Consider the following 17269-nt stretch of genomic DNA (forward strand, 5'->3'; position numbering starts at 1 on the left):
AGAAATGGATTTTAGTGATTTTTCCACTGTCTTTATGGAGCTAACTTTAATCTCCTCTGAGGTCAGTGAAGTTACCTCCTTGCATTGTTTTCCCTGAGGATGGACAACTGTAGTCCCATCTTCATAAAGTAGCCCCAGATATGTTTCAGAGTCAACTCTTTAGCACACAGCCTTCTTAAGACTAAACATGCCTAGATTTCTTACCTTTCCATAATACTTTGACTTTGATTATCAGACTCCTCACAATCCCCTTCAGACACAAGTTGGGTTGCAGAGATATGAACCAAACCCAGAACTCACGAATTCAGGCATGCTAGAACAAAATTATCCTTATCCACTTGGGTTCCTATGCCTGCCTCCCCAAACCTACTGGCTTTTTAAGCCAGCTAAAACCTGGGACTGGCCAACAATTACCTCTAATTTCTGCCCACTTCCTTGTTTTCCTTAGATTTTTTTAGCTGTCCAGGTGCAACTGCACAATGTGCTATGTCTCTATGTGCAACTGTAAATGATTCTTATTAAAAGTCCAAATGTATCTAAATAGACTGTGTTGGGGGTTGAACTGTACCCCCCTAAAAGATATGTAGAAACTCTAAATCCTAGTACCTCCTAACGTGATCATAGAATCACTGCAGACATAATTGGTTAAGTTGAGGTCATCCTTGAAGGGCTGGTCCTTAATCTAACCTGATTTAAGTTCTTATAAGAAAGAAGATGGAGGCATATGGAGGGAAGATGGCCATGTAAAGATGGAAGCAAAATTGGAGTTATGCTACCACCACCCAAGGAATGTCTGGGAACATTAGAAGCTGGAAGAGAGAAGGAAGGATTTTCCCTAGAGCCTTTGGAGAGAGCATGACCCTGCTGATACCTTGATATTGGACTTGTAGCTTCCAGAACTGGTGAGACAATATATTTGCTGTGTTAAGTAAGCCACACGCTTTGTGGTAATTTGCTATGGCAGCCCTAGGGAACTAATACAGACTATCTATTCTATTTCTGCTGCATTTTCCTTTACCATTCTGCCAGAGCCATCTCATTTGTGCCTCCAACTTGGGTCATTCTCAGATTAGATGTCCTTTTTCCTGGCTCAGCTACTTTACTAAAATGTTGAAGGACCCTGGAGTAAGTGCTATCAGGAGAAGAAAAGGACTTGTTACTTCATTGACTGCATGCCCTCTTCGGACCAACTTGGGCCCCACCGTGCCCAAAGTGCAAGGCCAGACCAAGAGCAGAGCATAAAAGCTCCAACCTCATCCAGCTCATCCGTGCACCCTCAGCATCACCGTCAGCTGTTTTATCTCACCAGGCCATTATCCAGTTACCTGAAGCTTCTCATGCTTAGTGAGTCTGCCACAAAAATTCACATGGCTGGGCTGTTATCTAGTCTTCCCCTCTCTAGGAACACACTTCACCTGGTCTTCGTTCTTCAGGCCCACCTCAAATGCCACACCTTTGGGAAGTGGTCAATTGATGTAGTTAATCACTTCCTCCCCTGTGATCCCAGAGTATTGCAAGATCGCTTCATGGCTCTCCCTGTTTCACTATAAACTTATTTTTTGTATCCCCCTACCACCCAATCTACCATCTGTTTCTCAGAAGGAGTTAAAAAATTAATGAGTTGTACAAACATTTACATGATTCCTCAAACCAGAGGGTTCCCAGCACCAGAGTCTGGGCCATACTTACAATTTATCTCTGGAGGACAGAACTAGAGAACCAAGAAAAACAGGCTGATGGGTACTGCCTGAGAGTAAGAAACATGCTGTACCTGATAGAACATTATAGTCCCGCTTTCTTCTTTTTTCTGCTCTGGAGGTCCTTGACTTTGCAATAGATTTCGTACTGTTTCTTCCATCCTGAGAAACAAAATATGAATAATTTAGTTAGAGAATATTTCCTATTAGCCTGGGCCTGTTCCATTAGCAGAAATTGTTCTTCAATGTGCAATTCCCAAGTGTAAACCTAAAAGTCCCTTTTCTCTCCTCTCTCCTTCATCTGTTTTATTAAAAATCTTCCATGAAGCCCTTTCAAGTCATTCCTCAGAACATCTCTGAGTTCTCTCTTTCTCTTTACCCTTCAGGTCCCTGTCCTTGGCCTCTGTATCTGTCCTCATGTAAATATCTCCCAATAGCCTCTTCAACTTTCAGCTGTTCCCTTTTAATTTGATACAATGTCACCACATTAATCTTCCTGTAACTCCACTTGGATTTTTTAAGATAATTATCAAAATTAATAAAGATTACGTGAATGCATTCTCTTTATTAATATACTGTCATGTTTTTCCATGGTGGTCCTTCTATGTGAGCACACAAAGATCTACTTCATGCTTTCCACTGCTATCTAGCATTTCATGGTGTGCATGCACCTTAAGATAGTTCATCATTCCCCTATTGGTGGAATTCAAGTTAGTTCAAAATTTGTCCTATTTCAAACAGTAAACCTCTTTGTAGCTCTATCTTTGTATACATTTATGAATAATTCTATAGGTTATATTACATATTATATTTTATAATCCTGTTTCGTTTTTAAACACAAAACTCCAATGGCTCCCCAGTACCCCAAAGTAAAGAGTAAAGCCAACACTCTATTGTCATTCCCAGGCTTTTGCTGATACTATTACTACTACTTGAAATGCCAATTCCCTTTTATCTTCCCATATCTCATCCAAAATCCAACAAAAGTTTCACTTCCTAGGAGAATTCTCCCTTGGTGTCCTACTTCTTTGAATTCCTACAGCTCTTACACTTTACATTGTTCATTCTATCACTCAAAATCCCCTCACATTAATGTTGAAATATTCCATATATGCTTGTCTTACCTTCTGAAGTAAATTGCAACATTTTGAATAGGACTGTGTCATCTATGTCTTATTTATCTCGCTCAGTTATGGATAAAGTGGGTAATCAGTGGACATTATTCTATGAATCCTTTGTTCACTTAAAAAAAAAAAAAAAAACAAAGTGCTGACTCTATTCAGGGCCAGGCATTCACCATGTATATTCAACTGAGTTTGAATGACATTGTCCTTGGTCTCGTCCATGAAGATTATTAGATCAGATCTTTGAGGGCAGGAGGCTGGAACTAAAGGCACAGAACATGGTGCTCTCTTTCCCAGAACCTGAGTTGGTTGCCTTTTCCATTTCTATCCAAAGCCTGTATTTTGGTCAATCAGTATAAAACTAATTTAAGAGGGTGGTGGAAGAAAGACTAATTCAGCTTCTCCTCATACTAAGGGCTTCTAGCCTGGTAAGCTCAGGGCTCAGGGAGACCTGTGAACTCCCTCAAGGGACAAGGTCACTGCAGGAACCGGGGAAGTATAGTCCAAAATGTCACCCCTTCCAACACGGCATCTAACTACCTAGCAATGGAGTGAAGGGGTCTCAGGTAAACTGGTCTAGTCCAAGCCTTGACTACTAATTGAGGAAATTCTGCACAACAAGGATGTCACCAGGACCCATTCAGGCTTTAAATGAGACTGGGCAGGCATTTGGTGCAGGTGCCCAGAGAATGATTTCTGCCTGCACATTTATATATACAAGTCACCTCCTCACACATCTATCCTGGAGAGGGGAAGCCGTTCCCTATATTTGCACAAATCTTACAATATTAATGACAATCAAACTTTGATAGTACTTTTTAACTTGTCAAAGTACTCTCTCCTCTATTAATCATCATAATGCACTTTTAAAATAGCAGTATGTCTATTAGGTAGATGAGAAATTGAGAGTCACAGAGGTTAAGCGACTTCCTTAAGGGATCATGGTTAGCTGGACAGGGAGTTAGGATTAAAACATTTTTATGGACTCTGAAAACATCAGCCTCTTTCCACTAGACCTTATTTACATTCAAAGAAGTTATTTAAAATGAATAAGTCTTAACTCCTCATTAGAAGTTAGCTTAGTGAGCACCCATTGGATGCTGAGCCCAAGAAAGCAACGACACGGTTTCTGGCCTACGGAGAGCTTAAAATATGACAGAAGAGAAGAATAAATCTTATGCAAAAAATCAGGGTGAAGAAGTCATAGATGCTAAAGCAATAAGTGATCAATGCCAATTTCTAATACTCTATTTCACTGTATTTAATCAGAGACAATCTCTTGATTGGCACTAGGATTTCCAGATGTTCTTCCAAATCTATCATAAAGAAGGAAAGTAATGGTAATGGTTAAGATATGCTGGATCACTCAGCTTGTTCACAGCAGATTGGGGACTAGTCTTCTGGTTTTCTAAATCTTAGTCTACATTCTTCCCAACTTAGAACACAGGCTGGAAATCAACCCTTATTTCATTCATTTATAAACATTTGGCTTAGATGTGGCCCAATACATAGAACTCAGTGAAAAGGAAATCTTTGCCTTTTTCTTTTTAGTAAGTTAAAATACAATTCTTGCTCAGTACATATCTTGCTGAATTATCTCTTCTGTGTAATTAAAAGTTCTATGCACAAGTTGCTAGATCAAAAAGAAAAACATCTTTTCACCTTTCCCCCATTCTTCTTGGCTTTATTCTTAAGGAAAAAGAAAAAGAAAAAGAAAAAGAGGGGGCGGATGGAAGGTAAAACAATCTCAAGCAAGCCCAGAACCTTCAGTAATAAGAACACTTTTCTGGCACTTCTTCATGATTAATTAAAACCAATTACCTCTCCAACCTACAGCTTGGAACAGAGTTTCAAGGACCCATCCCAATGCTTGGTAAAAAATTAAGTTGTCAAATCTTTTATAACCTTTATGAATCTGGTCACAGAGAAAATGTTTTCAACATGATGAGATTACACCATTATTTATTCCCTGATGACATCTTTTTTTTAATTTCTCATTTAGCAAACTTCTCTATTTATTTTCCCGAAAATCAAAGACTGTGAAGCATCATCCATTGTCATTTGATGCCCAATGACATTTACTTCGTTGTATTATTTTGATAGCTAATGTATGAGGGTTTGCATTACCAGTCTGCACACGGAACAGCTCAACCATCTGCTTCCCAAATGTGACTAAAAATAAGCCAATTCCTCCCTCCAGTTCAAATGTGGGCAGAGTTTTGTGTTTTGCATGTGCCTTTTTTAAGTGGCTGATTGGTGCAATTTATCCTTAAACACTGACCTTAATCAATGTCTTCTAGTTCTTTTTTTTATTCTCCTTCATCTGAGACTAAATCTTTTCTTTCCCTAAGTACTGGTCAAGTAGTTGTCATAACTAAAAATACGCAGACAAAAATTATAGGTAGTAGGATGTAATTAGTTCTAATTTATATCAAGTGGACTAATTTTTTTTTCAATTAAGTTCCAGGCAAACCAGAGAAAATAAACCAAATATTTATATAAACAGTATGTTTCAGGTAACATAGGTATAAATGCAGAAATATGATTAAAAATAGATTCCATTTTTTAATATACACATTATTTAATCAATAAACTCTTACTATAGTATTTCCCGAGGGGAGTTAAAGCTATAGATTTTGTTTAAAAAGGGCACTAATGTAAAGATTGGGAAATAGGACATTAAGTAAAAATGCATGTGATAAATATCAATTCAAAACCACACCCAGAACATGATGACTGAGCCACAGCAACTAAACTCCCTAGTGCCCATGGGCTCACCTCTGTCCCTAGACCCTCTTTTAAAATGTGACTGATCACTGAGGTCCTTCTCACTGGGCTTGCATCCAGTATCTCACAGAGGAGGTGAGTTCCTTCTGGAAGGAAATGTATAAAAACAGTTGTTTCCTGAGCCCTATCACAGCAAGAAACCACTTAGCCATTCAGGGCCTGATGATATGAGGAGCTGCTTTTTTTTTCCCTTTTTTTTTTTTTTTTTTTTTTAAATCAGAGAATGTAATTTGGACCCTGAAGACCTTAACTTATTAAATAATGCAGTCCTACTGGTGTGGTAGATTGCATTACATACCCCAATGTAGACATGTTCTTAATCTTAATCTGCATCCCTGTGGGTGCGAACCCATTGTAAACAGGAGCTCTTGAAGATGTTAAGGTGTGACCCAGTCAAATTAGGGTGGGTCTTAATCTTTATTACTGAAGAAAAAACAGGAAGCCAGAAGTTGGAGAAGGCCACACAGTCAGAGCTGGGAGTTAGCAGAAACCAGAAGAGCCCAAGAAAGAAGAAGACATTGTCACTGGATGGGAAGCAGAGATACAAGCAAAGGAACCTCAAACATTGCCGACAGCCAGCATCAGAATAACACGTATTCTGGGAAAAAGCAAGTCTTGCCAATATCTTGATTTTGGACTTCTTTTAGCCTCAAAACCATGAGCCAGTAAAATCCCATTGTCTAAGCCAAACCAGTCTGTGGTATTTGTCATAATAACCTGGCAAACAAAGGCAATTAGAAAACTCCAGGGTACGGTAGGAGTTGCTTGTGCTTCCAACTTGTAAATGAAATAAATATGGCTTTTTCCCTATCCCTTCCTTCTCCCCCAAAACTAGTACTCTGTTTTAACTAATGACACTCTAGGAACCAATCAGATCATTAGACTGACACATTCTTTTTGACTGTGACAATTGAAATTAGCACAATTTCAATTTCTGACAGAAACAGCATAAAATAGAAACAGAACAACAAGTTGCTTTCCCAAATTCAATCTGCTAACTGATGGAGCTCTTTTACTGAACACTGAACCAAGTCATGTTTTTGTTTTTAAGAAATATTTTAACATGTGTACCTGTTGATTAAGGAAGCAATGAATTAACAATGAAATCAATAAGGAAATTCCTTGATATTCCCTCCAATTGTTTTAGTCAGGTGAGAGGCTGCAAGACCATAATCCACGGACCTCTGCTAAAAGCCCAAGTCCCGTCCTCTTCTTTTCTTTGCTATGAAGCCTGTCAAGAGCTGCTGCTGTGACTTGTAAATTGCTTTTCCTCATCTTTCACTGTATTTGACTCCCAATCTTCTCACTTTGAGAAAGTGCATCACTTTAAGCAAGAATACCACTGTGATTCAACTGCATTTTAATGAGAGAAAGAAGGCAGCTGGAGTTAAAATGGAAAGAAAGGAGAGGGTTTGAGTCAGTGCACAGCCTCTCCTTCACTGGAGCCTCTTGCCTATGAAATCATAAGACATGACCCCACAAGGAGGATGGTAACTGTGATGGTCAATTGTATATGTCAACTTGGCTAGGCCATGGTGCCCAGGCATTTGGTCAAAACTGGCCTACATGTTGCTGTGACAGTTTTTCATAGATGTGAATAGCATCTATAATCAGTTGACTTCAAATAAAGGAAGTTACCCTCAATAAGGTGGGTGAGCCTCATCCAATCAGTTGAAGACTTCAAGACCAAGAACTGTGGCTTCCAGAAGAAGGACAAATTCTGCTTCAAGACTACAACATCAACTCCCTTCAGAATTTCCAACCTGCTGGCTTCCCCTACAGAAATGTCAACTCTTACCGGAATTTCCAGCCTGCCAACCTACCGTACTGCTCTCAGACTTGCCAGCTACTACACCCACAGTCACACAAGCCAATTCCTTAAAATAAATCTCTTTATATATATATACCGTTCGTTCTGTTTCTCTGGAGAATCCCGCACTCATGAAACAGTACTTATCCTGCAAAGTCAATGGGCAAAATGAGGGTAGGAGTATTTTTCATATCTGCACTTTTTAGTCAAATAGTTAAAATACTGACTCTCGCTCATTGAATGTCAGTGGTATAGAGTTAAAAAATTCAAGTGTACTACAACTTGGATGTTCAGTAGAAATATAATTCATTTATTTTGTACATAACCAAATTAGTCTGTTTCTTGAGCCCCACACACTGATTAGCATCAACTTCTGTCCTAAATCATTGTGTAAGTCTTAGACCTAGTCTAAAATGATAACTTTTAAAATCCATTGAGAAACAGCCAAGGAGTCCTTCAACAAGAGAATACTATGTATGAGCAACTATACTCCATATTTATGCTACAATGGAATATTATTCAACAATAAAAAGGAATGGCTGATATATATGACAACATGGAAAAATTTCAAATACATCATGCCAAATGAAAGAAGCCAGACATAAAAGACCACAGGCTGTATGATTTCATTTATATGAAACTCCAGAACAGGCAAAATTAATTTGATGGTGGAAAATTTAAGAATGGTGCTTGCCTCTGGGGGAAGGGGAGGTGGGAACAGAAATTTGCTGAGAAGGGACATGAAGGAACTTCCTGAGTTGATGGTTGTGTTCTGTATCTTGATAAGGGTTTGGATTGCACAGGCTTACACCTTTGCTGGAAGTTCATCGAATGATACATTTAAGAAGTATGCATTTCTTCATATGTAAATTGTATCTAAAATACTTTAAACAATTATGGAACTCTAGTTAATGTTAAACGTGATCAAGCATTTGAGGGGGAAGCGTAATGATCTCTGCAACTTACTTTGAAATTCACCAAAACAGTTTAAGATTGGACGGATTGAGGAGTGGCTAGACGACTAGGTATGTGAGAAAGCAGGTAGAGCAAATGTGAGGAGTAGGATCTAGCTGGTGAGTAAATGGGTGTTCACTGCAAAATTCTTTTAACATTTTTGTATATTTAAAATGCTTTACAGGAGAAATTTTAGGTTGTATATGTTACTAGAATAAAATTTTTTTAAAAATTCCAGGTAACTGCACAGTGAAACCTAAGTTAAATCATGGACTAGAGTTAATAGCACAATTATAAAAAAAATTAATTAATTAAAAATGTTTTATAACAAATGTGGACAAACAGAGTTCACTTGGGTAGGCCATTTACCTCTTGGATAAAAACGTCTATCCTCTCATTAGGAGAGGTGCAGACTGTCACTCTTCCTAAGATTATCTCTAGGTGTACGCAGGTGAGCTTGTGTGGATCGTGGTCTTTCTAGAGTAGGGTGACTTGGGCATGGAGTCAAATTACATCTGGAAATAAGCCCCTTGTCCACGTATATCTTGCTAATCCTGAATATATTTCTGTCTGAAGGTTCTGAGGATCAGACAGCTTCTTATATGTTTCCTCTGCTCCAAAACATGGCTGTGGAGTGCCTTTGCCCTGCCACAGAAGGCCGCAAAGTAGGCCCACTGAGTCCAAAATCAGCCTGTAAACCACACAGAATCTGAGGGCAGCCTGGAAAGCCCAAAAAGCAGTGCCTACTTTCTGCATGAGCATACTGGGCTACCAGTTGGTGTGGTGCAGACAGAAGTGTGGTCCAGAATCCTAAGTGGAAAGCAGGGATATGAGGGCCCCTCTGTCATTCACGTAATCCACCAGCTTAAGCACCAGTTTCAATCTGCTCTTCTCTCCTTATCTTCCCACCATCTCCCTTGCTGGAAAAGGGGTGGCTTCTCATTACTTCTCAGATATCATATCTGAATCCTTCTCACCTCCAATATCTCTTGGCTACATCTATAAATGATGGGGAATGGAAATATTTTTCTAACATACAGGGAAAGCTCTACGAGTTGGGAGATTAATCTAGAGTTGGCCTTTTATATGTTAAAGGCAGGAAAATTAAGTAGGTAGATAATCTTTATTCATGACAATGGCCTGCTCACAAGGCCTTATCTTGTTGCTTAATCTTGTTTTAAGAAGTTGAATATTTCTTCATCCTCTTTGAATTCCTAGAGTCAACTAGGGAACAGCTCAGGTATTTAGAATAAGAAAATAGGAAATCACATGTGAGTTTTAAAAAAATATATTGAATTTTCTGTTACAACCATTGAATGGCAAATACTCTCTGATTTAATCCTTACAAGCCAATGGCTAGTTATTACTACCTCCATTTTAATTTTTTAATTTGTGATTGTATTCATTTATTTGTTTATCTTTAACAAATGCAGAAATTGAGGTTCCATGAAAATAAGAAACTCATTTCAAGGCGGAGTTGGCATTAGAATCAGTGTTGGGCTCCAAAGCTTATATTCTTTTTCTACTGTGTCATATCAGCATTCAAACAAACATTTAAGCCATCTTTAGGTAGATGTGTTTCCTACCATATCTGTGTTCTTGTTCTTGCAAATACTGTTCTTGCTTTAATTAAGATTTTTTTTCCCCTTTAGACTAAGATAATTACAGATCCAGGTTCGTGTACGATGATACATCCTAACACCTGTTTGTTTGTTTTTTTAGTGTAGCTTTTACTATAACCTGGGGCCCAAATAAATATCTTGATAGTCATAACCCAGCCTCAAAGGAAACTGGGCATTTAATAACAGCTATATATAGAAATATATGTCTTGGCCTTGGAGCATTCTCCATTTCACACAAATGCCACAGAAAACGCATAGATGGCTTCTCTCCCTAAGGGAGAAGCTCTTCCTTCGTGCTTTCTTAACACTCTGTGCTCTCCTCTGTCAGAGGATCTTACGAATGATTTGCGAGTTTCTTGAGGACAGTGACTGTGTCCTGATTTCTACTGTATCCCCAGCAACTAGGCATAGTTGCCATTACTGGGTAGATATTTGATAAAATCTTTTTGAATGAATGAATGAATCTATTAAATTTTCCACTCGTCCATTCCCTGATGCCTTCCTTATAGACTGATATGTAGATCCACCTAGTCAGAGAGATATAATGACAAGTAAGAAATGACTACAAGAAGTCTTGAGCTATGACACTTGGGACTAAGATGTGGGGCCCCTGATTATCATTAAGACAAATCAAACATCTCAGAAATATTACTCTTCTTGTCACATCGAATGTCCACTTGCTTCATTTGTGGCTAGTTAGCTCAGCAGTTAGAGCAAGACTCTCATGAAGCCAAGGTTCTAGGTTCAATCCCTAGCCTGGACATTGTACCACAGTGAGCTTCCTAGCAGACTAAGTTCTGCCAAAACAGCCCCTGATCTACTGCCTGGGGGAGAGGAAAGAGGAGAATAATAACGAAAAGCATACTTCACATTGCCTCCATATCATTTGCTTTTGATTTCCTTTTTCCTATTCTACTTCCATTGCCTTCCTTAACAACTCTGTCCTTCCTCCAACATTTTAATTGTAGTGCAAAGGCTTCCCTCAAGTTTGAGAATGAAAAGAAAAGCTGACTAATTTTCAATTCCAAGAGGAAACAATTCATGTGGAAACTCTGCTGGTTTAGAACTGGGTTCCGCCCAACTGCACCGATTCACTTCCTTAGGAAAAACAAGAAATTTCCTCACTTAGAAGTTAGCACATCTAAGCACATAAGTGGGGCCAACCCCAGGTTGGCTGTGACTTTGATGATCTTACCTGCTTATACCTACTGCAATAGTTAAGAAGAGTAAATCTGCAGTGAAGATAACTGAAAACTGCACTTGAAACCAAAATGTTGGAGGGCTGAAATTTCTTATTTCTTTCCTGGATGATATATATTTTTAATTCAGCACAAATTTTGCAAGAATAATATAGTTGCCCACAAACAATGGTGCTCTAAATCACACATGGGCATGCAATGCCACTCATAAGCAGATCGAAAACTGCTTGTCCAATTTGAATTACTGCATCGGAGTCACCCTCGGGCCATCGGGATGTGAGCAGAAAGCCACGTAAATTTTCTCACAGGCAGGCTTGTGTTTCTCCTGCATGAGGAGCCCAGTGCATGGAGAGAGGCAGATATGGAGAGGGCAGGGGGCAGACACGCATTCAGACAGGTCCTATTGTCAACATATAGTCAGAAAGGAATCCCCTGAATATTAACAAGCAAATCTCAAGTGTTTTTGCTCAACAGAAGAAAAGTACAAAATTGAATTTATGGATGCATGTGTTTGAAGAGTTCACATTCATCCAGAGAAAGAGAGACAGAGAGTATCCCATGTGTACAAGTGAATGTCAGAAAAGAGACACAACCTCACTAGCTTTCGCTGCCCTGGGTAAACGTACTGAAAGCAGGGATTTGCACTGTATCCTGAGAAGCCACAAGAGGCCTAACAAATGGGCCATTCCCCTAAACTGACCCGGGCCCGTTAGTTCTTAGGTGATGCATTAATGCAAAATGGTTACTATCATCTCCCACGTCTATTCTACTAAACTCATCTCCTTAACTTCTAACCCTTGTTTGTGGGTCTGTTATGGACTGAGTCATGTCCCCCACAAACACATGTTCAAGACCTAACCCCTGTTCCTGTGGATGGAACCCGTCTGTAAGTGGGATCTTTGAGGATGTCATTCATTAAGGTGAGTCCAAACTGAATCAGAGTGGGCCTTAATCCAGAAAGACTGCAGACCTTATAAGCGGAGGAGTAGGAGACAGCAGGGAGAGGGGCAGAGGTTGAGTTTCGGATTGCCAGCCAGCCACCATCAGACGCTTCAGACATCAAAGAAAGCATGGCTTGTTGACACCCTGATCATGCACTTCAAGCCTCCATAACTGTGACAATAAATTCCTGTTGTTTAAGACAACTAGTCTGTGGTGTTTGTTACAGAAGCCCTGGCAATCTAAGACACTGTCCTCATGGAATTCTTCAAAATAAACAAAATTCCACAAATAAACCGAGCTTTAGTTCTGCTTTTTATTTCCTAGAAAAGTGCAAAGCACAAACCTTCAAGTCTGAGACTGCTCAAAAAGGACTCTGAATTGCCAAGAAGACTACTTTTAATATGAATATATCATTTTGGGGGTAGATGTTTACAGCTCAGGATTCAAAGTTAGGGGGCACTTGGAAGATAGACCACTCAATTATTGGTCCTCAGTATTTATTCTCATTGGCCTCTGCTGATAAGAATAATGAAAATATTTTAATGTGCCATGAGGATACATATTACATTTTAATTAGAGGCTATTCTCTTTTAGAAAACTAATGTAACAACTTAGAGTCACATTTTCCCCATTTAGTGAAATGAAAATTTTACATATTTATTTTGGTAAAGGAAAAATAAAATTGTGGTCCAGACAATCAAGACAACTCTCTTAAGGCATTCTGTGCTTTTGTAAGTTTGAATCAAATACAAATTACTCAGTATGCAAATCGAGGTTCACTTTATGCTTCAGATAAGTATACATTTTCCCCACAGTTGTATCTGCCTCCCCATCAGATGGTAGCAACCTCCTAGAATGTGAAAAACAGACCAAATTCTGTTCTGTTTGAAATTTAGACCCAGAGAAAAGGAAGAATTCAATGAAACCATTAGACTTTGTTCTCACTGGTACTGTTACCTTGAATTTGCTCCCCATTTTCTACATACTGATGAATTGAATTTGACCCCCATTTTCTACATAGTGATGATTTTTTTTTTGTATCTTTACAAGAGTTTAATAATTAAAGCTTAGAGAGATCAAACCAATAGTCCTACTGGATCTGAATAATGTCATCTGCAGACAGTAAGTGGCCGACATTAATCTGAGGCTAATATTTTTGGTAGGGGTGTGGAGGAAGGGCAGGGAAACCTAAATGGCCATGTTTGAGATCAAATAGTGCTCAATTTTCTGGACAAGACACTGTAAGAGTGGCGAAGAGGTGCTTTAAGTATCCACAAAACTGGACTCTGCAGTCTCACAGATGCCAACGAAGCATTATTTGCTGGGCCTACTCTTTAATTCACATGCATGTTATAATATTTGCTCTATGATATTTCCGAGTGATTTCTACTAGGACAGCAGATACTGTAAACCAGGCATAGCCAGAAAAGTGGTTGTGTCAAATCCTCTTCCAGCCTCAACTCTTGAGGACTCAACATAGTCAGTACAATCTCAGCCCCTGTACTCCCTAAAGTGGCCCAGGTGGGTCTGAGAGGAGATAATTGTACCAGCCATGTGACCTAGGGCAAATCACTTACATTCTTAGAGCCTTGGTTTCCTTATCTGTAAAATGGGTACATCATGCTTGTCCTACTTACCTTACAGAGATGTTAAGAGGCTCTAATTAAACAAATCATAAAATGCTATCTATGAAAGTTAGTACGCATTTTTATTATGACTTTATTCTTTCAGAAGACAAGACCCTTTGAATTGTAGAGCTTTTGCTGGTGATATGATAGAGCAGGATACAGGCTCCTTGGGAGCACCAGCCAATCATGTTAACGCTTCATGAGGTCACTTTTCCTCTTTGTGGTTTTTTATTTTTCCAGACAGTGCAAGAGATAAAGCTTCTCTTTTTACATTTCAGACAATAATCAGTTTGGAGGATAACCTACTCCTTTAGTCAGGATAGGCTAGGTTAGACTAGAATAATCAACAATGCCAACATCTCAGGGATTTTTTTTTTTTTAACTGAATTTCTTGACGATGCTAAATCTGGGCAACTATAAGTATGAGCAAGTCACCAGTTGCTACCTACAATGGGTGGGGAGACCCTAAGTTCTGATTTTCCAGGATACACCATTTTATGTCTATTGTCCTGGAATAATTATTAATAGTATTTCTTGCACTCCAAAAAAACCCAATAAATATGAAGGTTTTTTGCCTATGAAGTAACTCAGTAATTCACACAGCCCCATCCTCTCAACATGAAGCGTCCACTACAACTGGGAAAAGAGAAACTGGAGAATGGTGTAGGGGATTTTACTGCCTCTTTCTAGGACTGTTACTATGGTTTAAAGGCCATTGGCCAGAAATAGTCACATGGCCCCCTAACTACGGCAACTGAGTATCCAACAGGACCCAAGACTGGTGTCGATATAATGTCTTCCATATCTGCATTGTCAGAATTCAAGACATGTATGGAAATACTCAGTGATTGACCAGCCTCTCTGACTTCACGCAGTTTTCTGTAGCTGGCTGAGTGCTGAAACTTGTTGAGTAAGGTATGTATTGGTCTCATCAGCCTTTCTCCACACCGCCCTCTGCTGGGTGTCTGAGATGCCACTATTGAGACAATTCTCTCACCTCCCAGCTAGATACCGTCACCATTCTTTCACTCATACTGAAATGACTGCCAGTCTACACAATTAGTCTCCTTGAGCCCTCCAATTTGTCCACAAGTGAGTTTCCTCTGATTGGGAAATCTTCAAACAAACATCTTCAAAGGCTGCCTTGCTTTGAAGAGTACACTATCAAGCCTCAACATGACATTGATAGACAAGCTTTTGATGCAACCTATTTTATTGTAAGCATCTATAAACATGGAAAAGCAGCCTGTACTTCCACAAAACTTTATAACTTTTCAAGTTTTGTTGGCAAGGAAAATGGAAGAGGTGGTATCTCGGTAGTGAGAGGGGAGGGTGATTTCCAGTGTTTCACTAATATTCACCCAATATCTACTTTTAAAATATAAATATTCAAAATAAGGCAATAACGGGCATGCTGGGTGGTTAGAAACTCCTAAGTGCGGAAATTTGTCAAGTTTTAACAAGCAAAAGTGAAAACTGGGGGGAAAAAAGAAAGAGTCAATTTAAAATCTGCTTCCATGTCAGGGGGAATTAAAAAGGAACTACCAGGAGGCGGGGCAAGATGGCGGACTGGTGAGTTGTATGTTTTAGTTACTCCTCCAGGAAAGTAGGTAGAAAGCCAGGAACTGCGTGGACTGGACACCACACAGCAATCTGACTTTGGGCATACTTCATACAACACTCATGAAAACGTGGAACTGCTGAGATCGGCGAAATCTGTAAGTTTTTGTGGCCAGGGGACCCGCACCCCTCCCTGCCAGGCTCAGTCCCGTAGGAGGAGGGGCTGTCAGCTCTGGGAAGGAGAAGGGAGAACTGCAGTGGCAGCTCTTATCAGAAACTCATTCTACTGATCCAAACTCCAACCATAGATAGACTGAGACCAGACACCAGAGAATCTGAGAGCAGCCAGCCCAACAGACAGGAGATAGGCATAGAAAAAAACAACACGAAAAACTCCAACATAAAAGTGGAGGATTTCTGGAGTTCTGGTGAACATAGAAAGGGGAAGGGCAGAGCTCAGGCCCTGAGGCTCATATGCAAATCCGGAAAAAAGCTGATCTCTCTGCCCTGTGGACCTTTCCTTAATGGCCCTAATTGCTTTCTCTCTTAGCATTTCAGTAGCCCATTAGATCTCTGGGGAGGGCCCCCTTTTTTAATCCTTTTTTCTTTTTGTAAAACAATTACTCTAAGAAGCCCAATACAGAAAGCTTCAAAGACTTGCAATTTGGGCAGGTCAAGACAAGAGCAGAACTAAGAGAGCTCTGAGACAAAAGACAATAATCCAGTGGCTGAGAAAATTCACTAAACACCACAACTTCCCAAGAAAAGGGGGGTGTCTGCTCACAGCCATCATCCTGATGGACAGGAAACACTCCTGCCCATCGCCAGCCCCATAGCCCAGAGCTGCCCCAGACAACCCAGTGTGACAGAAGCGCTTCAAATAACAGGCACACACCACAAAACTGGGCGTGGACATTAGCCTTCCCTGCAACCTCAGCTGATTGTCCCAGAGTTGGGAAGGTGGAGCAGTGTGAATTAACAAAGCCCCATTCAGCCATCATTTCAGCAGACTGGGAGCCTCCCTACACAGCCCAGCAGCCCAGAACCGCCCTGAGGGGACGGCACTCACCTGTGACATAGCACAGTCATCCCTCAACAGAGGACCCGGGGAGCACAGCCTGGAATAGGGGCCCACTTGCAAGTCTCAGGAGCCATACGCCAATACCAAGGACTTGTGGGTCAGTGGCAGAGACAAACTGTGGCAGGACTGAACTGAAGGATTAAACTATTGCAGCAGCTTTAAAACTCTAGGATCACCAGGGAGATTTGATTGTTAGAGCCACCCCCCCTCTCCCTGACTGCCCAGCAACACGCCCCATATACAGGGTGGGCAACACCAACTACACACGCAAGCTTGGTACACCAATTGGACCTCACAAGACTCACTCCCCCACTCACCACAAAGGCTAAGCAGGGGAGAACTGGCTTGTGGAGAACAGGTGGCTCTTGGACGCCACCTGCTGGTTAGTTAGAGAAAGTGTACTCCACGAAGCTGTAGATCTGATAAATTAGAGATAAGGACTTCAATAGGTCTACAAACCCTAAAAGAACCCTATCAAGTTCAGCAAATGCCATGAGGCCAAAAACAACAGAAAATTATAAAGCATATGAAAAAACCAGACGATATGGATAACCCAAGCCCAAGCACCCAAATCAAAAGACCAGAAGAGACACAGCACCTAGAGCAGCTACTCAAAGAACTAAAGATGAACAATGAGACCATAGTACGGGATACCAAGGATATCAAGAAGACCCTAGAAGCGCATAAAGAAGACATTGCAAGACTAAATAAAAAAATGGATGATCTTATGGAAATTAAAGAAACTGTTGACCAAATTAAAAAGATTCTGGACACTCATAGTACGAGACTAGAGGAAGTTGAACAACGAATCAATGACCTGAAGATGACAGAATGGAAAATGAAAGCATAAAAGAAAGAATGGGGA

General features: G+C 40.1%; 1 protein-coding gene across 10 annotated transcripts in view; it reads right to left on the reverse strand.

Annotated features, from left to right (window-relative positions):
* The window catches only part of NCKAP5 (NCK associated protein 5), a 1340286-nt gene that overhangs the window by 343115 nt on the left and 979902 nt on the right, over positions 1 to 17269 (reverse strand). For all 10 annotated transcript variants that reach the window (XR_005218940.1, XR_005218939.1, XM_037850400.1 and 7 more), the window contains one exon: positions 1772 to 1859. Coding sequence is in view for 8 of the 10 variants with exons in the window: in XM_037850400.1 (XP_037706328.1) it covers positions 1772 to 1859 (88 nt within the window). In the remaining 2 variants the exon portion in view is untranslated. The remainder of the gene's footprint in view (positions 1 to 1771; positions 1860 to 17269) is intronic.

This window comes from Choloepus didactylus, chromosome 9 (genome assembly GCF_015220235.1).
Source record: "Choloepus didactylus isolate mChoDid1 chromosome 9, mChoDid1.pri, whole genome shotgun sequence".
NCBI classification, from domain to species: Eukaryota; Metazoa; Chordata; class Mammalia; order Pilosa; family Megalonychidae; genus Choloepus; species Choloepus didactylus.